General features: G+C 39.9%; 6 protein-coding genes across 18 annotated transcripts; 3 read left to right on the top strand and 3 right to left on the bottom strand.

The window, feature by feature from the left end:
• The first annotated feature begins 36 nt into the window (after positions 1–36).
• On the top strand, positions 37–1,948 carry LOC105679966 (ADP-ribosylation factor-like protein 16). Its single transcript, XM_012380315.2, has 2 exons — positions 37–412; positions 499–1,948. Exons 1-2 carry the CDS (start codon positions 206–208, stop codon positions 817–819), a joined length of 528 nt encoding a protein of 175 aa, XP_012235738.1. The 5' UTR covers positions 37–205; the 3' UTR covers positions 820–1,948.
• pic (DNA damage-binding protein pic) lies at positions 858–5,545 on the bottom strand. Its single transcript, XM_012380308.2, has 5 exons — positions 5,323–5,545; positions 5,081–5,229; positions 1,959–4,684; positions 1,436–1,832; positions 858–1,357 (listed from the first exon to the last, which is right to left on the bottom strand). The coding sequence occupies exons 1-5, from the start codon at positions 5,390–5,392 to the stop codon at positions 1,274–1,276; spliced, it is 3,426 nt and encodes a 1,141-aa protein (XP_012235731.1). The 5' UTR covers positions 5,393–5,545; the 3' UTR covers positions 858–1,273.
• A 59-nt stretch (positions 5,546–5,604) lies between these two features.
• Positions 5,605–12,400, bottom strand: Hexim (Hexamethylene bisacetamide inducible). 7 transcript variants are annotated; one of them, XM_067349881.1, is made up of 8 exons: positions 10,814–10,828; positions 9,974–10,249; positions 9,369–9,609; positions 8,892–9,158; positions 8,290–8,806; positions 7,033–8,038; positions 6,035–6,120; positions 5,605–5,831 (listed from the first exon to the last, which is right to left on the bottom strand). In XM_067349881.1, the coding sequence occupies exons 5-8, from the start codon at positions 8,482–8,484 to the stop codon at positions 5,760–5,762; spliced, it is 1,359 nt and encodes a 452-aa protein (XP_067205982.1). In that variant the 5' UTR covers positions 8,485–8,806; positions 8,892–9,158; positions 9,369–9,609; positions 9,974–10,249; positions 10,814–10,828; the 3' UTR covers positions 5,605–5,759. The 7 variants fall into 7 exon arrangements, with proteins under 7 accessions (XP_067205982.1, XP_012235735.1, XP_067205980.1 ...); XM_012380312.2 differs by having other exon boundaries at positions 5,637–5,831; positions 6,003–6,120; positions 10,814–10,829; XM_067349879.1 differs by lacking the exon at positions 10,814–10,828 and adding exons at positions 11,400–11,715; positions 12,080–12,400 and having other exon boundaries at positions 5,785–6,120.
• A 1,083-nt stretch (positions 12,401–13,483) lies between these two features.
• On the top strand, positions 13,484–15,935 carry BCL7-like (chromatin remodeling complex subunit BCL7B-like protein). Of its 5 annotated transcripts, XR_001101920.2 has the most exons (5): positions 13,484–13,767; positions 14,298–14,382; positions 14,469–14,574; positions 14,632–14,839; positions 15,085–15,935. XR_001101920.2 is itself a non-coding variant. In XM_012380316.2 (4 exons), exons 1-4 carry the CDS (start codon positions 13,676–13,678, stop codon positions 14,766–14,768), a joined length of 420 nt encoding a protein of 139 aa, XP_012235739.1. In that variant the 5' UTR covers positions 13,484–13,675; the 3' UTR covers positions 14,769–15,935. The 5 variants fall into 5 exon arrangements, 4 of the variants coding, with proteins under 4 accessions (XP_012235739.1, XP_012235741.1, XP_012235742.1 ...); XM_012380316.2 differs by having other exon boundaries at positions 14,632–15,935; XM_012380318.2 differs by having other exon boundaries at positions 13,490–13,767; positions 14,298–14,373; positions 14,632–15,935.
• On the bottom strand, positions 15,085–19,278 carry sni (SDR family oxidoreductase sniffer). Its single transcript, XM_012380314.2, has 5 exons — positions 19,138–19,278; positions 18,548–18,599; positions 16,737–16,927; positions 16,501–16,653; positions 15,085–16,176 (listed from the first exon to the last, which is right to left on the bottom strand). The coding sequence occupies exons 1-5, from the start codon at positions 19,261–19,263 to the stop codon at positions 15,952–15,954; spliced, it is 747 nt and encodes a 248-aa protein (XP_012235737.1). The 5' UTR covers positions 19,264–19,278; the 3' UTR covers positions 15,085–15,951.
• Trxr1 (Thioredoxin reductase 1) lies at positions 17,641–22,387 on the top strand. Of its 3 annotated transcripts, none has more exons than XM_012380309.2 (8): positions 17,641–17,867; positions 19,979–20,202; positions 20,283–20,410; positions 20,502–20,731; positions 20,832–21,046; positions 21,126–21,308; positions 21,422–21,780; positions 21,873–22,387. In XM_012380309.2, the coding sequence occupies exons 1-8, from the start codon at positions 17,666–17,668 to the stop codon at positions 22,000–22,002; spliced, it is 1,671 nt and encodes a 556-aa protein (XP_012235732.1). In that variant the 5' UTR covers positions 17,641–17,665; the 3' UTR covers positions 22,003–22,387. The 3 variants fall into 3 exon arrangements, with proteins under 3 accessions (XP_012235732.1, XP_012235734.1, XP_012235733.1); XM_012380311.2 differs by lacking the exon at positions 17,641–17,867 and adding an exon at positions 18,669–19,039; XM_012380310.2 differs by lacking the exon at positions 17,641–17,867 and adding an exon at positions 19,407–19,599.
• The last annotated feature ends 92 nt before the right edge of the window (positions 22,388–22,479 follow it).

The following is a 22,479-nucleotide window of genomic DNA, read 5'->3' as shown; positions in this document are numbered from 1 at the left end:
TAAAACATTTTTCCGATTGTTGGATTCGAAACGAGTTTTTGCTACTTTCATGTTTTAACAGTCACTAGTTTAAAACATCACTAACGAAAGTATGTCACGCAAGTCATGCTGGCGATGAGCTTGTTAAATCAATATCGGCCTGTTGACGTTTAGACTGCGGTATTTATCAGGTTGGACGATTCATCGATGTGTATGTAAATAAACAATGTGCCTCTGCCTCGGGCCATTCAAATCAGGCAAGACTCTTTTAATGAAGAATCTTCAGGGAGATGAGATCGACGACGCAACTCATACCGTACCCACCAATGGAGTAAATTTATTCACCGTGAAAAATGATACTGGCGAATTTGATATGATAATTCAGGAAATCGGAGGCAACATGGCACCGCTATGGAAGTATTATTTCGACAAGGTAAAAAAAAAAAAAAAGCATATCGCGCAAAAATTCGCGATACATTTTTAAATACTAACGAGATATTCCTTCTTGTGTGTTGCCAGATTCATAAAATAATTTATGTAGTGGACACCAGTAATCTTTGTCAAATAAGTGCTGCGGGCGTGTTATTTTATTCCTTCCTCGTGGAGCCGCGATTGCGGAACGTGAAAGTCGCTCTTATCTTGAACAAGATGGACGTATCGTATCGTCAGATGAGAAACGAGGCACTGCTGATGTTGCAATACGCGCGTCTGCAGCGGGAAGTGACGCAGAAGATCACGGTGCTCGAGACCAGCGGAATGACGGGTCAAGGAGTGGAGGAGTTACGCAGCTGGCTGTTCGATCCGGAAACGCTGAAAGCTACTGTCAACGCCAATAAATGAACAAGTGATCGTTGTGGTTGTATGATGACAGGGAGAGGTCCGTTAGCTAAAATCCTTTTTATTTACACTCAATCTTACAAAGATACAAAGGTACTAGAAATCCGAGCACTCTTTGAAAATAATTTATCAGCCAATGTCGCTCTACGCTGTAATTATCTCTACGTCATATGCAAGATTCTAAAAATTACTGCTCGCCGATGTAACATATGACAAATGAAAGTGAACGAATTTTCTCACACGAACCAGATCCTCAAAATTATTCACTCTCAGGGATGCATACAAAAAAGATCTACAGACAAAAAGATAATTTACGCCATTTACGTTTCTGCGTACAATGATAGTAAAGATGACTGTATAAACGTTTGCGTTCCCGCTTAAATCGCTGTCTGAATCCGTCTTACGTCTTCTAGTACAGACATTTCACAAATTTAAATATTGTTCACTTAAATATTATTTAATGTATCCTTGTAAGATCTTCCACTATTTTTACTAGATCATCTACCGTCGCTTCCTTTTTCATGCCGCTGCCGTCGTCGATCTATGAACAAAGTTTGCAGGAATTAATATAAAATGTGAACGGTGAGAAGAGAAACACGTAGGAAAACATGTATATTACCATAAGGCCCATTGCAACTTCCGCCATTTTGTCGTGATTCAAGTCCAGGAAACTTTCGATCAGATCGCCGTCTATAAAGCCCTCGCATGGTTCGATCTTTAATTCCGTATTGAAACTCCTCCAGAAGTGATGCTCTATTTTTCCCACGCTTTTTATCACGCTGTTCAGTTTGTCCTCCAAGTTGCGCAGGAATTCGTAAAATGCGAACGGAATTTGTGTCACTAGACCAATTGCACCGCTAACAGTCCCAAACAATACGCAGCCCAACGTAGGTGTGCTCGATTCTCCCAAATTCTGCATCACCAATGAACCGTGCCGGAAGACGTTGACCATGTCACCTAGATGAAACTGACCTACTTCCTGCATTTGCTGCCTCTCATCTTCGGACGTCGCGGCGCTAGAAAAGAAATATGTATACTTTAGTTGTATTTAATATCAATGTTGTATATAAATTTAAAAAAAAAATATCCATATTTACTTTTCGTCAAAAATATACAAATCTATGTTTCTGCATCACGCGTACCTGTCTTTCTGACACACAAAGAGATTGAAGCAATTCTCGGCGCCCAGGAAGGTATCATCGTCCAGTATCTCGATAGCGGTCATCCAATTGGGATTGTAGTCCCTGGCTATCTCCTCGAAGCTACCTTCCATCGTCTTGTACTGAAGCAGTGTGAGGGATCTCATAAGGTCGCCCACCAAGACAAAGTCGCCCTTGGTCTTCAAGTAAAGCGCTATAATGTTATTGAAGTGACTGCACTCCAGTCTGAGCTCCTTCTCCGCGGTCCACTCGAACAATCGTACGGTGCTGTTGATGCTCGCGAGAAGTTTGCCGTTGAACTCGACGAGCGAGTAGCACGAGCCCTTGATTTCCTTCTCCGCGACCTGCGCGAACTTTCCGTCGCTCCAATGATACAGCAATATCCTGCCCATCTTCGGCTCGGTCTCGTCCGGATTTATGAACGCGGTTCCAACGACGAAGTAGGACGTCGGGTCCTCGCCGAGTCGCGTCGAGATGAGCGACAGCGCGTATTCGGTGGGCATCAGCGTGTGCGCGTGCAGCACCTCGAACGTGTGCTGATCGATGATGAGGAGATTGTGCACCTCGATCTCCTGGCCGATCTCGCTGGCGGTGTGCCCGCTCGGCTTGTTGTGCGACGCGATCTGACTGCTGCTGGACGTGGAGGCCGCCTGAGTGGACGCGGAATGCCTGACGATGCTCATACCGCTGCTCTCCTGCACGTCCACGCGCATTGTTATCACCCCGAAGGTCTGCGAGCTTTCTTGATAAGCGATTCGTCTCGGCGACTCCCCCAACGGCACCGTTCTTATGTGGAGCTTCTGGATCTCGTCGATCGTGCCGATCGTCACCGTGCTGTCGGTGGCCAGCGCCAGACTGTCGGGATACGACTCCGCGTTCAGGGAGCACATATGATTCACCTCCTTGAGATTGACGTTGCTGAAGACCAGCTTGTGATTCGAGGAGTAAATCACCGTCGGCCTGTCCGAGCATGCGAACACGTTTGTCGTGGACAGCGAGCGGAAGGTCCTGAGAACCGTGGGTTGCGTTCCCAGGGTGACCTTCTTCTTGTCCGAGAGCACGCCGTTCTGCCTGTGCAGAGTGAAGTAGTACATGCTGCCGTCGCCCAGTGCGCAAAGTAAGTACGTGTTACCCTCGAAGCAAGTCATCAAAATCGATCTGGGTATAATCTCGCCGCCGAGGAGCTCTTTATTGATCTCTTCCAAGCCGGGCAGAGTGAGAATGCGAACGGATATGTCCGTCCACAGTCCGACGGCAACGATTTTCGCCTCGGTGACACCCTCGAGCGGCGAGATGTCCAGGCACGCCACTTCGTGCTGCAAAGTGACGAATCCCTTGGACACGATCTGGTCGCACGAGATTTCCATGTAGAAGAGATCGTTTCCTGTGGCGCACAGGACCTGCGTGCCGTTGCAGGCCACCACGCTGATTGTTCTCTTGTTCTGCGGCTCCCACTCGGAAACCACTATCTTTCTCTCGTGCGAAATCAATCTGGCGGACGTCGGAGTTATCTGGATAAATAGGTCATTGGTGACGTTGCCCGTGTGGAATGTCTGCTCGTCCGCGACGAAGCCCGGTATCTCCGTCTCCTCGACTTCCTCGCCGTTCAGAGTCAAGATTCTCGTCTGTCCAACGAACGACAGCACCAATGTATTATCGAAACTCCCGCCGCCGACCTTCAGAGCCCACATACCTTTAATCCCCGGCAGATCAATGCTCGCGTGCTCTTGGATGCCTATGCCGTTTCGGATAATTCTGAGGGAACCTTCCTTAAAAGCGCCGGAGCACGTCACCATCTGTCCCTGGCCCTGCCTTTCCAGATCTACTACAGCCATGTCGACGATAGGCGCCAAGTTGGTGAAAGTTTCCATGGGGGCGCAGTAGGATCCATTTTCATCTGCCTTTGTGATTAGTTTGATCAACTGAGAATCGCCCAGGCGACTACCGACGTATATCACGCCGTTGTCCAGGTAAGTTATGCATTCCGGTATACTGATTTCGCCCAGCAGCTCGACTTTCAAATCCTTCACCACTTGAGTCCCGTCGGGCTTCTTTTCCTGCTCCAAGAACAACATGAACAAGTGACCGGCCATGTCGCCCAGCAAGTATCGCAATCCTTGATTATCCACCTTCGCGTAGCAGGTGATAGTGCTCTGCTTTATGATCGGTGGCACAACAGCGACGTATGTCGTACCGTCGTGATATATAATGCTCTCCTGTCCTATTATGATGGCCCCGCAAATGGGAGAAGGTACGGGAATCACCATCATGGCTTCTCGCTCTACATTATCCTGCCTCCAGGGTATCTTTGAAAATTCCTTATCCCTCAAGTTTATCTCGTGTGTTTTCACGTGTCTGCCGTTAATATCTTGATGGATTAGAATCAAGGTGGGATTAGCGCATCCGTGAAGAAAATTGACATCTTGCACTTGCTGCTCGTCCATACGTATTGAAGATGCCTTAAGCTCTGGATTATCCTTGTCCAGAGGTATAATCTTAAACAGACCATCGTACAATCTGAGACCGATCACCCGTGCTTTCGGATCAATGACGGCTTTAATCCCAGTTTCGGAAGCCTTTCCGATACGATCTGCGACGTTTCCATGAGCCTTTGTTATGATTTCAATGTCTTCTCCCTCACCGATACATTCCAAAATCATAGCATTGTAACGTGTTGTTAACAGAAATAAGAGGTCCTTTTTCTCATGCTGTCAGAAAATAAAACTTTTGTAAATACATATTGTGCATTATTTTCATCAAATAAGTATTTAATTTATAATCTTAATCTTGGATAATGATATGGCTGTGTAATTTTTACATAAATTTTCATAAATTGCATAACTTTCTCTAATAAAACTTGAAGAACAGTCTCTCCTAAAAAGAGATCATTTACCATATTTTAATACTATATAATAAATGTAATGCTGTAAAAGCATCCAATCTAATTTACCTAAATCATTAGAAATTGAAATAGACATGCTTTTCTTTGCGATTTATTAATAAAAGGTAACAAAACTGCTGTAAACAAAACTCGCGATGAACATAAACAGATATCTTTCATGATCAGTCGACATAGAAATAACCTCACAAAAAGATAACCTCACCGGTGGTCTGAAGAATTTTATGACGGCAATTTTGCCGTAGATCCCGACTTCTTTTAGAGGTCTCAGGCCTTCCGGTGTCACCAGATATATCTCCAAGCGTACATTTTTCGCCAATATCAGGTTCAAATCCGTGGGTGAAGTAAAATTACCTTTGGGAGAACGCAACAAAGAAGCAATAATTTTTTCAGAGCAATATCCTTCAGAGCTTTCTCTTAGTAATTTCTCAGGATCTAATCACTTACCGGTTACGCAGGCAGTGACAGCCGTTGGTTTGTGTGCCGTCACCACGTAATGATGAGACATCGCTTTCATACTATATCGCCTGGTAGCCGATAAACACTCTTGTACAACCACAAATTTTGACCAAGCGCAACCGAGCGCTTGTGTACTGTGTTTTTCAATTTATCGCGCCATGAAGTTGGTCACATTTCAGGCGTGTTAAGCCGCTTTGCAATGGACTCGGGAAGGTCTATTCGCGTGCGCCAACATGCTCCTACTCGTTCCAATCTATAGTATACGTGACGTAGTACTATAGATTGAGGCGTATTGGAGCGAATAAGAGCATGTTGGGGATTGCGACGCGAACAAACCTGGAATGTTGAATCCGATACCAAAAAACAGATTGTAAGCAAATCTCACCTCTATGGTCTACGATGCCACTTCTTGATATTTCCGTGCATCAATGACTGCTCGTAATTAGATGCAACATTTGGCGCTCCCATATAAATTTTCTGCTTCTAGTACTATGATGCTAACAATATATAAAATATATTACAAATCAAATCATTAATAAACATTAATAATATATATATACCATAAAAATATATTATTAATAATTAATAATATAAATTATTAATAACATATTAGTTTTGTCATAATAAATATATAAAATAAAATAAATAAATTTATACAATAATTACACCATTTATTACTGATTATCAATATTTTCCGTACTCCGTCCGTTGATCCCCATTTTGTGTTAATTGGTTTAAATATAAATAAAAACAGTTTGGTCCAGTCCTCATTATTAAGCAAAATATCTAAAATGACAGAAAATGAGAAAAGTTTTGAACAATCAGGATATGAAATAGATATACTGTTTACAACAGAAAAGATTGAAGAACTTAAGATTTATTTAAAGTCAAAAATGTAAAACATTTTTGCATACCTTATATTTATCAGACCATAAACTAACATTTCGCCTTATCTTCTAAAACTATACAATTGCATGTGTACAAAGATTTTTAACTTTCTATTATATATAATTCATTACATTGTCAAAAAATATTACATATAATACATATAATACTTCTGATGGGTTTAAAAAAATTCATTTCACCCATGCGTATATGTACATAGGTCTGTTAGTTGATGGTCTGTAGACCTGCATTTACACAAACTTAGCACAGTCCTAACAATTGGCAGTACGCGAAAGAAGAAGAAAATCAGGCTCTGAAAGACCGCAATTAAATTTCGTAGTGTACTATAATAGAGTAAACAGGAAAGAGAAATATGCATGTTGAATGCAAACATTTCATAAATGTATAGATTTTGCCAAGCAGACAATAAACTAGCACAAACAGATGCGAAGGAGATCCTGGTGTTCCTATGGAACATTAATTCTATATTTATCATATTGTTATACATATATATCCACATGATTGTATGTATATGTAGTTTTAAGAGGAAAAAAAAAAAAAAGAAAAAGAGAGTGAACTGGCGAATTGTAACGAGACATTAAACGATAGCCTAACGCATGATTTAGCAGATATCGGAAGAATGAAGGAATGCTGTTCAATAACAAAATTCATTGAATAACACGTCTCTTCAGATATTAAGAGGATAGATTTAGTGGATACACATAGCCTGACTTTTTTGAGAAAATTTCATAATATCGAACGTAATTTCAATATAGTAAAGAATACATTTCAGAATCTATGTGGGAAAACTACCTGTTTCATTAATGATCGTGTGACCATTAGAAAAATTAGTAGGTGTTATAGATGATGTTCTTGGGCTTGCACTTGGGCTAGTATCGCAGCTGTCGCTTTTGCTATCTGTTCTTACACTATTATCTAATCTAAATTTGTAAGTATGCTTAGGGGACGTCTCTGGGCTTGAGAGAGAGCAACTACATCCACTTTGGTTGCTATTACTAGAACTATCGCTGTCGCTTTCACTGTCGACACTGGACTCAGAGCTGCTAGCGTGCAATCTCTTTTCACTACGTAACATTTCGTTCTCCCGCCTCAGCTGTTCATTTTGTTGTATCAAATCATCGATCCGTTGTTGGTACAATTTCAATTTCTTTGCTATTTCTGCCGTTTCTGAATTGGAGACGTTTTTGCCTTCCGGATCCCTTTCTTCCATTTGATGAATGCTCTTATTACGTAATCTTTTTGTCAACGAATCCATTTTGGCTTCTAAATGTTTGTATTCCTGAATTAAATCTGTTTTCGTCAAAGTGTTCAACCTTTCTTCGTGAAGAGCTTCGTATGCAGTCGAGAATTCCTTCGTTAAAAATTCCTCTTCATCTTCTGGCGATGAGTAAAAGTAATCTTCATCCGAATCAACGCTGAAACTGGAATCCCGAGTACGCGTTGGCGCTGGTGGTTTCGTAAACATAGTAGGTACATCCAACGATGCAGCTTCAGATAGTTTTTGTTCGAGATCAGGCAGATCGCCATGATCAGCCATAAGAAACTGCGTGGTATTATATGGAGCTGGTGGCTGCCTACCAGTTTTCGCATTTCTACCAATTGACCTACTCCGCAATTGTTGCTGATAAGACAATTGTTTCGAATAGGGTTTCAATTTCCTATGCTTGGGTTTGCCCCTACGAGTTTTTCTTTTCTTTGCCGTAATATCTGTTCCATCATCATGATGACCACTGTCCTGATCACCACTGCCACTACCACTTTTCAATCTTCCACAGAACTGTATAAGTGATACTCGACACTACAAAATAAAAAAAGCACAGTATTAAATTTTACAAATATAGAATGTAACGATTGAATTATTAATATATTGTTATTTTATATCATAATTTAAAAAATAATTTTATTTATAGATCAAACAATACACCGAATACACAAAACATTTCAAAATAGTCACAGCAGACTCTATAAATCAAATTAAAAAACAATATTGCAATTTGAATTTGATGAAATACTTTGTCAAATATAAAATTATCGACTGTCGGTACTTACGTTCTTCCCGTTCGAATGATCAACATTCTGCTCCCGTTTCGTATTCTCGCCGGTAGGTCGAGGCACTTGCTCGACGCCTGGGCGTGATGACGCCGCAGGCGTCGACTCCACTTTTACGCCCTTCGCGTCGCGTATGCCTCTATCGACGCCGCCCAACACTTTCTCCGTCGTTGTTTCTGCCTCAGGCGCGTCCATGATCACAATATCTACCGAAATCTGTCAATGCGCGATGGCACAATCGTATATCACCGTCCGAAAGTCTCCTCCGTGCAACAGTACCCGCTGCCACACCACTAGAAACCGTATGCTTGCACCGTAAACAGCGACTGAATCGCCATGTTTGATTTGCCCGTGATTCTCCGCGCGATAGCAAAGCGCGACACGATGTCGTTATTGTCCCTACCACGACTACCGCGAACCCTCCTCGTACTCGAACAGCGCGAGACGGCGCGGTCGTGTTCTGTTCTCCCGAACCGCGGCGCCTTCTCTCGCGCATGTTGATTCGATCCCCCTCCGCCTGGATCACGTTAAATAACTTGTAATTAATATAATACACATGTAACATATCGATATACATTGTATAACATGTAACTTATACATACGTAACATTTGTAATTATACACTGTAATTTAATATCTAATTTATGTCGCACTGGCACTGGCATAGAAATGATAGTGATAGCAAGTCTATTGCAACATGTATTGCTTATTTTGGTCTCCCTCGTTGTATTTCTATGAAATTTAATAGCTGCGTAAAATTTAACTTCGCGTTGACCACGAAACTCATTAAATCAATCTTCATGTTTTTATGAAGAAACTAGATGTACTTATAAGTCATTTCTTTGCATTTTCATTGTTGCAGGAGATACTCTGAAAAGAAAAATCAGTTCCACGTAAATTACATTTGATACACCTAGACAGCACAACATATCCAAAAGACGTCCAGAGAATGTTTTTGGGACTACAAGACGTTTTCTGGATATCCTTCGGATATCCTTTGGATGTATTTTGGACATGTGTGCTGTCTGGATAGTATCGCAATTTGAATAATTATTAATTATTTTAAATTAAAATACATACATTAACAAATTGATTGGCTTCAATTCTTGGTCCTGCTAAAACCTCGACCTTATTTGATCATAAAACGATCGTATAAATGCGTACTGCCTCATCGTCCTTGCACCCACGAACGCGAAACGGCATATTTTTATTCCCGCTATGATCTCCAGTGTTATATATTCATGGTCGTAGAAATGAATTCCTTAGCATTCGAAAGTGAATAGTATCTCTGTTTTCAATCTGCATTCTCTATATCTGAAACCTAAATGTTTGCATTCAGACGTAACATTATCTTCTGTAAATACTCAACACAAGAATACCGAATATTCACACATGTTAAATTTGAGAAAATGTTAGATTATTTAATAGATTTTTTTATAACAATTATTTATAGTTACTAAGATTTTTGTGTATCACAATATAATAGTTAATTATAGACTATGCAAAACAAATTTCTACATACGACGAACATTGATTAGATTCTGCGACCACAAGCACTAATGCAGAGATTAAAATAATCTTATGCTGATTATTTTTTTTTTTTGTACAAAATTGCACAAGCGGAGCAAAATTAAGTGTTGTCAGTGCAAAATAATAATCTGTACTTGATTATCTTCGTTTCTTACGTCGTTTAAATTGCCATTATACTCGGTGACTCTGTAGATTATAAATTGGCAACACAGGTAGAGGAACATCCATTACACATAAGGAAAGCCGTCTATTAAATCGAAGTGGATGTTACACGCGCAGCTGCATTGACTTCATGTCGCGCTGCTTGATCGCGATTGTGTTCGCGGGAAAACGACTTTCGCAATGCCAGAGTGTACATCCTTCATTGCGAAACGCAACTTCATGCCGGGTCATTGTACTCGCTTATGTTCCGTAGATCGATGATCCGCCTTCTGAAAAATGAAATCGCTTAGAGAGAAGGAAAAAAAGGAGAGGGAGAAAGAGAGAGAGAGAAAACAACAAAGAGATACCGCGGCGCGCGTAATAGCTATAACGATAAATTAACGCGATTGCGATGTATCTTCCGATTAAACGAAATACACGACCTCAATTTATTGCCGCGTTCCGGCGAACGATACGCCGCGGGTAATCAAAGGTAAACACCAATATCGTTAACGCGACGTGAAATATCACCGCAATAACAAGGGGTTATCGGCGAGCGGAAGAAAAAGGGCGAAGCGCGAGTGATCCCCGAGATAAGGCGGAATACAGGTCTTGTCGAACCGAAGCGGCGTGAGGTAATGATCGTGACCCCCGCGACGACCGCCCCGCGTCTCCCGTCGTTAGCGCGCATTCGTTTACTTTAGCGTTACATACGTGTGTAACGACGCGTGCGAGCATTACGTACACCCGTTACACGATTCGCGAGCGTACGTAACGCGCGTGCATACATATATACACACATACGCACGCATGCATATATCGTCGATGCATAATCCACCGCGGGAGCAACGTACGTGAGACGCGAAGGACTATAAATACGGAGAAGTCCGCCACGTGGGGGAGTCGTATCCATCTTCGCAGCGCATTTCTTTTCCTTCCTTCATTTTCGTCTAAACGCGCGGATGCCATTCCTCGCCACGAGGGGTATTTAACTCCACTCTCACTCGCGCTCGCGTGCACGCGTCGCTATCGCTGACACCGTGAGAGGTACAAACAAAAGAGTGAAGGACGCTCATGTGGAGGGACGTTTGTTGCCACTTGCGAGAGAAAGACCGTCGCACATAAATTTACATAAGTGTACAAACGACGTGCCGTGGAAGCGTCTCGGCCAATAAAATGTGCCGCTTAAGTACATCATATAAAAAAAATATGACTGCTTGTATCGAGCGTCTCGCTGATCCAGTCGTTCGCACGTGTATATGGTATGTTCTCTCTCTCTCTCTCTCCCTCTCTCTTTCTCTCGATGGCGACCTTAAAAAAAGGTCACTGCGGATAAATTTATCCAAATATATAATCCTGCCTGTATAAATGTCACGATTGGAAAAAAAAAAATCTTAGCATAAATACCAACAAAAAAGAATATTAAGAACGGGAACTTACATATATGTCTATATGTACTTCCATTTCAATTGTGTGCGTTGCGATCGTAAATTGACGACGGATGCCCGGTCGTGATTCGCACATGTTAGCGCTTGTTCATCCTCATGAGTCTTCTATACGCTATCTTCCCGCAGAACCTACTTTTCGCTCGATGGTGTACGTTGCGTGTATATGCACGCGCGCGCGCGCGTGTGCGTTGTGTGTGTGTGCATGCTTGTCACGACGCTAATGCACACATTTACAATGTGGATATTACAGTGTGACGAGTGTGACTCGTCAGACGGAATGATGGCACAGATTGTATTTATATCTTATTCTGAAAAAAGAGAGCATGTTCATAAAAATTGCACAAGTTAATCAAATATTATTCTAACGTCGTTTCTTATACAGTTAAAAAAAAAAAAGACAGTTCTGAAATTCCACCCATCGAGGAAATAAAACGTTATCTTCTCTAAAATTCAACAACAATGCTCGCTTTATATCAGCAGTCGTCCTGTTCCGATTTATTACTCATTTGTAATACAAGCCGGAGATTGGATAAGGTTTCAATGAGGTGAAGTTTCCATTCTAAATATAGAATGAAGAACCGTACTTGATATCAATTATCGCGCGACTTCGCTTATCGCGGATAAACATGGGGATCAATTTCACGCGTTTGTCGCATCGAAATCTCAACTTACCGAAGTTGTACCGGTTTCCCTCCCCAATACGGCCCGAGCGACGGAGGGGAGGGGAACTGAAGTAACCAGGACTAGCGCTAATCAACGCGATGGTGCAACTGAGCCGAGCCGAGAGCGAGCGATATTTCGGTGTTAATGATGTTGATCGCGGCCATCGAGATCGCGAGGGAGTTAACGGCCGCATTGTCCCGCTCTCGACATCGTACACATCGCTTATGACAAATTCGACGCTCGACGTCGCGACCATGACGAAAACTCCAATGCAATTTTCCAAACGCAATGGTACGCGTGATCGATGCAGCAACTTCAGATCAAATCTCTCGGCTTGCGCGCTCAGTCGACTGCTTCGGTATCTGAAAATTTCACGATAATCAGAATTCTGTTAGAAATCAGGCTCCCGGAGCAACGGTTGATATTTATACGTGCGAGACTCGTTTCGTGCATTTCGCAACACCATTTCATATACACGTGTGTGAACGTAACGGCTATCGCTCGCTTGCAGCGTCTCCGTATTTGAGTCGCTTAGGCTTAGAGCGGAGGAAATCGCTCTCCCCATTTAATTCTTACCGATTATCAGCAGAAGCTAAGCGGTTGATCGACAACGGTTCTGTTTGCGGAACAAAACTTGTACCTCACAATTTCATGTATATGTAAATGTTCATATGCAAAAGAACTTGCAAATTATTTGTTTATTTTCGTTCTGTACATCCAATTTTCTTTCTTCTCTCTCTGATCAAAGTATAAAATGTCTTGTTTTATGCAAGAGAAATGTAAAAAACGTAACCTGAAAGCAAAATTCCAATTACACTTTGTTATTTTTTGTGTGCATAAAATATAATAATAACATTTTTAGCGAGTTTTAAAAAAACATGAAAAATTGTAGCTAAAATCTTGCTTTTTATGCAAAGAAAAATAAAAAACGTAACCTAAAAACATTCTAATTGCAATTCTTTGTTACTTTTTATATGCACAAATAATGATAATTATAATAATTACATTGCCTATCAGTCAAAAGAGCAAATTGAAAAATAAAAAAAATATAGTGAGAGAAACAATCTAATAAAATTCGATAAAACATACCAATGATCTTGATGAGTAAACAAGTAATGTACGAAGCACAAGTCAAAAAAGTAAAGAAATATTTTCAATTGATTTGAAAATTATTTTCACTTTCTTAAAGACGTTCTAAAAAGACACCCTAAAAAAATATTTTAAGCCTACATCAGATTAAGCAACATATTGCAGCAATTCGCAAATGATCTAGTAAATTACTAGAAATGCTGTATGCTGTATGGTGCAACAATTTGCATAGTTTGATGCAGGCTTTAGGCAGCGAAAAATTAGATGCTCGACACACATGCCATCTGTTGTTAATATGCGAAACCATTTCATGAAAATCACAGAAAGTACCTCTCTTTCTCTCTTATTATTCTTGACCGTGGCAGAAGTGATGAGCGATCGAAATTCGTAGTTTTCTCTGTCACTTTCCTAACCTCTCCACCGCTCGCCGCGCTCCACGAATGTTCCGGTGTTTCTGGTGCGGTGGCTGGTGCGATAATCGGTTTACCGGTGATCTAATCACGCGAGAACATTAATATGATGTCGCGGTCAGTGCGCGCAGAGACTCGTAGCCGTGCCAAGGATGACATTAAACGCGTGATGCAAGTAGTCGATAAAGTTCGCCATTGGTAAGTTTGTTTGAGCGTCGCGTCGATGAGCTTTCGATGGGAGTGACTTGCCGGATGTGTTCGTTGCTTAGCACGGTCCCTCGGACGAAAGTGGATTGTATAAAAAAAAGTGTAACTTTTTGCAGAAGCAAGTACTCCTTGCTTCTGTCTTTATTTTTAGGTTCATTTATCGAAAGAAATGCTTCTAAAGATACGAAGAAAACATGTTGGACTAGTGACTAATGTTTTAGTAAATAAAAGAAATTTAGAAGTAAAAGACCTGGTTTACTAGAGAGAACTTCAAGAGTAAAAGTTTATAATTAATGCCACTGAAAACATTTTGTATATTCTGTTTCTACATTTTGTTACGTGGGCCATTCATATTTATCACAACAATGAAGATAAATGTGTAATAGAATGTAGCTTTGATATGAAAAATAGTTAATATTTTTCTTTTGTATTTTCTTTGTACTGTACAAAATACATTTATATTTTCTACTAAAGTAATGAAATTCATAAAATACACAATTAGAATGTACATATTGTTACAGGGAAAAGAAATGGGTTACTATAGGAGAGACAACGATGAAAATATACAAATGGGTACCAATCTCGACACTTGATCAGGTATTTTATGTGAGAAAATTATTAATATACATTAATAGAAATAAAGTAAATTAAAATTATATAAGATTAAATATTCGAACTGTCTTATTTTGTAGAAGAAAAAAGGAAAAACAGTCTCTGATAAGGAAAATGGTTTACCAAGGAAAACAGGGATAGATTCATCAAATTCCAATTTTGGACTAACAGAAGATTCCAATACATGTGAGTTTGATCATAATAATCTTTGAAAACGTTACTTATATTGACCAACAAAATAAGGCTCTTCTGAAACGCTAGGTTTCTCCACCGTCAGCGATTCCCAAGGGCTCACAGATTTTTCTGCACATCTGGGTTTTTCGGAAGATTCAAATTCCCAAAATAGCGAACCTACACCTAAGAGATTAAAGACTGACTAATAGTCGACCCATAATCAACATCACTGCTATCATCGTATAGGGATCGACATATTTAGGAATCGCTATCTTTTGTGAGTTTGCACTCAATAATTTTATGTTAAATCATACCTCTCCAATGGATGAACCACAAGAAAAGTTTTCTCTCTTTTCTTATTCATCCAAATTTAGTGAGATCTTCTAGATAATATATATATATATACATATACATATATAACTATGAATATAACATCAGTCCTATGGAACGTTTTCGATTATGTATAACGGAGTTTATTTTTTTACATATGAATTTATTACAAATTTCCCCCATTGAATTTAGGAACTAGAGACAACGATCTGCTAATTGGATACAAAAAAAATGTGACGAATGCCCGATCCATTAGTTAAATCCTGATTTTTATTTTGAAATAAATATAAGGATGCGAGATTGTAAAATAATTCTGAAAATTGAAAAAATTCAGTAGCAAAAATTAAGAGGCGGATTGTACATTCGGTTATGTACTGTCACTATAGTATTTTATTTGAAAATTCTATTTTTCTCGCTATAATGATATATCGTTGTATCATGAGGTATCGAAATACTCGAATGCTATTATGATCATTTTGCTATAAGTCAACTTACTAGAAAAACACGTTCATATATTTACATATTTGTAAACATGTTCACGCGTTTTAGACATTAAAAATCATTGTACATATCTCAAGTATTTTTTTTTTTTTTTTCATCTATTGATACTATAGGAGAATTTGCATTCCTTCGCGTTACGTTATAGCACCGTGACATGTACAAAATAAGCTTGAGCTCATACGAATAAAATAGTTGAATGATTCAATGCATCTCATACATCATTTATGAAAAAATTACAATACATTTAGCTTTTGTACGAAGATATTTTCAGTAACTCTTATAGCGAGTATTTCATTCAGAGTTGAAAAAAACACAAGTAATTCATTGAAATATCTAGTTTGTATAATATTTTCACTTAAATTGTTTCATGAAGCATAGAAAGATACTTGGAAAACTTGTTCTTTTTAATCCTATTTGCGAAAATTTATAATGTATATTTACAATGTTTTTTACAAAATTATATAATGTATATTTAATATTAATTTAATGTATTTAAAATGTAGAAATGGCAAGTGTTATGTATAAAAATAATTGAGCAAACATTTGACTGGAATATTATTACCAGGGCAATATTTTGCCATCATACTGCAAAAAACAACCAGTGTGCTTTTCTGTCAACGAGTTCAAGGTATCCAAAATATGACTGACACTGCTGTCAACGTCCATCGGAGCGTTGTTGCCACCCAGATCAGTGCGTACCCATCCAGGATGCAGACACGCTACCAGAATCCCGTCTGCTCTCAAATCGATGCTCATTGATTTGGTCGCTGCGTTAAGCGCCGCCTGTTTAAAATATTAAATAGAATGAGATTAAATACTAATTAAGTTATCATAAATACTTGCTGATGCAAAATACGTGCCGATGAATTCGAGAACAGTCTGAACTTTTCAGTCTTGACAGATTACGAGTTTCAATCAGACGCGTGTTACGAATTATAAGAAAGAATTTTAATGCGTGCATATTATAAATTTAAAAAATCAAATCAAGAAGAGGACCAAATCGATGTCTCAATATTATGAAATTGGACTTGTTTTTTTTCAATTTTACAAAAGATATGTCTGTATCAATACACGTATGTACACATTTCTAGAATCCTATAATCTCACCTTGCTGCATCTGTAAGGGTAAAAACCGCCGTCGTTATTTTCAGCAATGCTGCCTAGGACAGAAGTCATATTGATAACGGCTGCCTTCCTCACGCTTAGCTCCGCCGTGTCCTCAGCCTTTTTTGCAGCCGTCTTCAGCAGCGGCAAGAGAGCCTTGAATCAATTATCACGAGCACTTCTGTTATCAACCGAATATTTCAACTCCATTAATGAACGTAGAATGACTGTAGGCGTACCTTTGTGAGCATAATAGGCGCCACGGTGTTCACTATAAACGCGTCCGTCATTTGCTGCTTCTTCACGAGGCCGAGACGCGTAAATTTGCTGGAAATACCAGCGTTGTTGAAGAGAACATTGAGACCGTTGCCTCTCACTTGGTCATTGATCGTGTCCACGATTTTTTTGTAGCTATCCGTGTACGCCAAATCTGGAAAGAGAGAAGTGTAAAGCGCTATTTTTCGATCGTATCGCTCGCGTATTTAAACGATCGTCGCTAGAGCTGAATACATAATATATTCCGGTATGAATAATTAATCTCGAAATGGTTATTTCCACTTCGTTAACTCTTGCAATCAATTGTGACCTTAAGTTTAACCACTATTTGCATCGCGTGGTACATTTTTGATAACCTTGATTTTCCCGTGTTGTGTAACATTTTGTGGAATTAATCCGAGAGCTTGCACCACGAAGATAAAGTATTTGCACAAGTTTCCGGGATTGCTTATAGGAAAATAAGGAGTAAATGATAAATGCAAATCCGCGAAATGGTTGCTACATTTTTTTGAAGCGGTAAACTTAATCGTATTACGCGTTGAATCGATAAAGTATGACGTGCAAAACGCCACTGAGAGATATTTTTCACGAATTCAACTTTCAAGTGGTACAATTATTATCACTATCGCGTGTTAATGCCGCGTGTCATGCGACGATAAAGAATAAAAATTGATCTCTTTATCGTATGTAGAGAGAAGATTGATCTTTAATGTCTTCGAAGTAGAAAATTCTAGCGCTAGGTGTTATCAGATAGCGCGTATCGATTAATACAGGCTCGGCGAAATCGCGCTTTTTTTCCCTATATGTCTTAACGTTCTAGGCTGTAACGATTGTGTTTTCTTTTTAGATTTCTATATCCTTTTCACGCATTAGTAGGTACACAGTTGCGGGTATGGAGTCATGTAAAGCAAACAAGTCGAAAGCGTGGTGGCTAATTTGTCGCGAAAAACCGCAAACCTTACACTCTGACTCTGACTCGAGTGACCGAGAAACCGACGAAGAAACGGAAAATAACGTGGAGAACAAAGTGGAGAATAAGACAGAGAATAAAACGGAGAATCAACAGGAACAAAAGAACATTCCATCCGCATTGAGTAAGCGTTTCCCTGAAACTCGTTTTTGAGCAGTAATTGTTATGTATACAATTATATGTATTGCTCGTGAAAAATATTTAAAAAAACATTTTCTTTATGTCATCGTTTCTCTAGTATTTTATCGTGGCATGACAAGTATTCAATTTTTTCAAATATTTTACATATTATTGTAATCTAATTGTGCTCTTGATACGAGATGATTTACAACTATTATACAGAATATCGAAGTTAAACCTTTTTAAGTTTGAAATAAAGATTCTTATAGAAGAATGTGGAAAGGCATTCATTTATAGCAACTTTTTAATTTTTAATATCAATTGATATGAATAATTAATTCTAGAATTAAAATTACATGTAGTCAATGCCTTTCCACATTCTTCTATAAGAATCTTTATTTCAAACTTAAAAAGGTTTAACTTTGATATGAATAACTAATTCTAGAATTAAAATTACATGTAGTCAACATTTATAAAGCCTGATTTTAATTGTTTGCAATAAGTATCGAAGTTGCGAGATGCTTCGTAAGCTCATCGGATTTAGTTGCAAATCATCCTGCATCGTCATACATTTTTAGATAACAATAAGAACGTTATCGTAATGATAATTACTTTATAGTGCAATTCGAATCACTCTAATCAATACAAATTAGTGTTTGTAATAAAAAAAAATCGACAACTCACCTATCTCGATGATGTGTATATTTGAAGATTTGTCGGCGAGCGCGCGTAATTCCTATAAACAAATCCTTCATTTTTTTTCTGTTCGAATTGAGATGCAATTGAGAGAAGAACATCGTGTCCGCAATAATCTCGATAATAGTTCACCGAGGTCGCGCGCAAGAATGACCGAGAAGAACCGGTCCTGGATGGTCCAACTTGCGCCGATTTACGCAACAATCGACAAAATATCGGTATCCGGAGCAATCGCTCGCTGACTCAGACGAATTCGCGACTGGAGGGGACAAGGACGAAAGGCCGTGCGCGTATAACAGATGGCGGTGACGGAGATTTCTAGAGTGAAGCGGTCATCGTTGGTGCCAGTGTAACATAACTGTCGCTCGAGTTCGTGACAAGTCGCAGGAACGCGCTCGACGTTTCGTCAATTACGCACGATAGATCGTAAAGTTCGTTCTTACGTTCGAGGAGCAAAGAGAGTCGCGATGGCGCCGATCGGTAAGTGCATTCTGGATCGAGTTGCGTAATGTGCCGTAAATCGCGTCGAGAATACCGTGTCAATTGATGAGCTGATCGTCCATTCCGATTTGCCTTACCGTCGCCTTGCTCGCGTCCCGGCACGTCGCGAAGATATTGTCCAGCGGCCTCGACATTCCGGCCAGATGTTTCACCAGACCCAGGCCGAGGCCACGATTGCAGCCGGTGATCAGGATCGATTTCATCGCGCTTTATGCCGTTCGTTTCGTTCTCGTGCTATCACTGATGCGACGTGAAATCACGAAGAGGAGCCGCGGCATGATACTGCGTGACGACACGCGGCGTGTCATTTTCGTCGGCGCGGCGCGGCGCGGCGCGACGCAGCTTGATGGTTGACGTCACGTGGACTGCAATCGTGAATCGCAAGTCGATTATCATGGCGACACTGGCGGTGTTCACGCGGCTCGTGTCATTTCGGTGCGCGCACGCCAAGTTGTTTGGGTTATCACATCAACGTGCATTGTTCGCCAGATGCGACAACAGTTTTATTTACGGCAGGAACACCATGGCCTGCGTGTGCAGTGAGTGTTTGCTGGACGAAACGATCCTCGTCGGGAATCATGCAACCTTACGAAATCGCGATAACTTCGCGATAATCATGCAAAACTCGCCGGCTTGCGCGCGCGCGCAACTTGACAACAGAAGGATCTTGATGTTTAAAAGAATTCTGGCGAATGTCTACAAAGGACGAGCGAGTTTTACGCGTTTAGGATGCTTTTTAAATATATATATATATCTACATTGACCAAGGAAACGTTCTTCCTTTTCATTCTTGACAATGACGCTACATAACCTTGCAAGATTTCATCATGTTCAAAGATCTTTCCTTTCTATAATTTATTTATTATATTATATTACATATATAATATGTAATATATAAACATTATGATTTTCTTTTAGCGGATCAAGGTTATACGTATGATTTGGTGGTCATTGGTGGAGGATCTGGTGGTTTGGCCGCAGCGAAGGAGGCTGTGGGGCTGGGAGCAAAAGTGGCAGTTCTGGATTATGTGACTCCCTCTCCTCTTGGTACTACTTGGGGATTGGGTGGTACTTGCGTCAATGTAGGATGTATACCAAAAAAATTAATGCATCAAGCTGCATTACTTGGTGAAGCTGTTCATGTAAGAATTTCAAATTATTGCAAGTGGTTCAACAGCAGTTTTAAGGATCCTTATCTGACATACAGTTGTTTAATTTTTAGGAAGCATCAACATTCGGTTGGCAGTTGGATCCGAAAACTGTGAAGATTGATTGGGAAGCCTTGACAACATCTGTACAAAATCATATCAAGTCAGTCAACTGGGTTACTCGAGTCGAGCTTAGAACAAAGTAAGTTTTGCATTTCTCTGTTACAATCTGTCAATAGCTTCGTATTTATTTTCTTTTATTCTTATTTAAAAACATTTTATTATTAATATAGGAAAGTCGAGTACTTCAACTGTCTTGGATATTTCAAGGATGCTCATACAGTGGTTGGAGTTACCAAGAAGGGCGAGGAAAAAGTCTTGACAGCTAAAAATGTACTAATTGCGGTGGGCGGTAGGCCTAGATATCCCGATATTCCAGGTGCTGTAGAATATGGCATAAGTAGCGATGATATCTTCAGTTTAGAACGTGCTCCAGGCAAGACTCTTATCGTTGGCGCTGGATGTATCCTTTTTTGAATGCAGTTTCTTGTACTCAAATTTTCTATTGAATATTTATAATAAAATTATGCAGCAAATGCGTGCTTTCCTTAATAATGAGATAGATATTGGTCTGGAGTGTGCTGGTTTTCTTAATGGCTTGGGCTACGATGCGACAATAATGGTTCGATCGATCGTGCTGCGTGGATTCGATCAGCAAATGGCAAATCTCGTTGCCGAAGAGATGGAGCAACGTGGTGTGCATTTTATCTATCAAGCAAAACCTAAGAAGATCACGAAACAAGAGGATGGCCGTCTGCTCGTCCACTGGGTCGACAAGGTAATTGTATTAAAATTTGCACGTAAATAAAGAAATGAGTTTCTCTGTATTAGTGTGTAATGTAATCTGAATTTTTCAGGATGGTGAAATTCATCAAGATGTGTACGATACCGTTTTATTTGCCATCGGCCGACGTGCGCTCACGCGGGAGTTGAAACCAGAGAATGCCGGACTGAAGCTTGTTGAAGAAACTGACAAGATCGATGCAATTAATGAACAAACAAATGTTCCAAATATTTATGCAGTTGGTGATGTGCTTCATGTAAGTTTTTCTGACATTTATCAAAAATGTGCTAAATTACTTTGAAATAATTTTAAACATTTTCAAGCGCTTTGATGTGACATAAATATAATTTGAGGTTTTGTTTACTACAGAAAAAACCCGAATTAACACCCGTCGCTATACACGCGGGTAAACTGCTAGCAAGAAGATTGTTCGGTAACTCGACGGAACAAATGGATTACACGAATGTGGCAACAACGGTGTTCAGTCCTCTGGAATACGGATGCGTCGGATTAAGCGAAGAAGCTGCAGTGGCGAACCACGGGGAGGATGCGATAGAGATTTATCATGCTTACTACAAACCAACGGAGTTTTTTGTACCCCAGAAGAATGTTGACCGTTGTTACGTGAAGGTTGTCGCGCTTAAAGACGGCGATCAGAGGGTGCTTGGAATGCACTTCGTTGGACCCAACGCAGGCGAAGTTATTCAAGGATTCGCGGCTGCTATCAAGTAAGTGCTATTCTAAGGAATCGTCTTTACACGGTAATTTTTGTTGAAACATTTATTTTCAAATTGTAACACACTTTATTCTGCTTTTGCAGGTGTAACTTGACAGTACCGAAACTGAAGTCCACCGTCGGCATTCATCCAACGGTAGCGGAGGAGTTTACACGCATTTTCATTACCAAGCGTTCAGGCTTGGATCCGAAGCCTCAGAGTTGCTGCAGTTAGATCGATGCACGCGTAGCATCATTGTGCTTTTTCCCGAATGCCGATTTTATCGATTATCCATTAAGGAGTTAACGCGATTTGTACTGTGATGTGAGAAGAGCAAGGTAATCTCTTTTGGCTGAGATAGCTTTTCGCCGCATACAAGAATGCTGGAATACCGCAGTATTACAAAAGAAACAATAAAAGAATGGAATCTAGAATTCAAAAAAATAACTGATCCGTTATATACAATATTGTACTAACATGATTTTTTATATACATTATTTTTTCAAGAGACAATACGTTAGTATTATTGATGTAAAAAAATTATCGTTAATTTAGTGATACTCAACTATCATACCGATGAAGTTACGTAAATATTATTTAATAAATTGTTGAAATCAAATCATGTGTTTTTCACACAAAGCAATTTCCTATATGAGTAAAAATAGATTTCCCAAACGTCCAATATAAGTTTCCTAGTTAACACTGAATTAT

This window comes from Linepithema humile, chromosome 2 (assembly GCF_040581485.1).
Source record: "Linepithema humile isolate Giens D197 chromosome 2, Lhum_UNIL_v1.0, whole genome shotgun sequence".
Taxonomy (NCBI): Eukaryota; Metazoa; Arthropoda; class Insecta; order Hymenoptera; family Formicidae; genus Linepithema; species Linepithema humile.
This window is presented reverse-complemented; position numbering and strand designations above follow the sequence as displayed.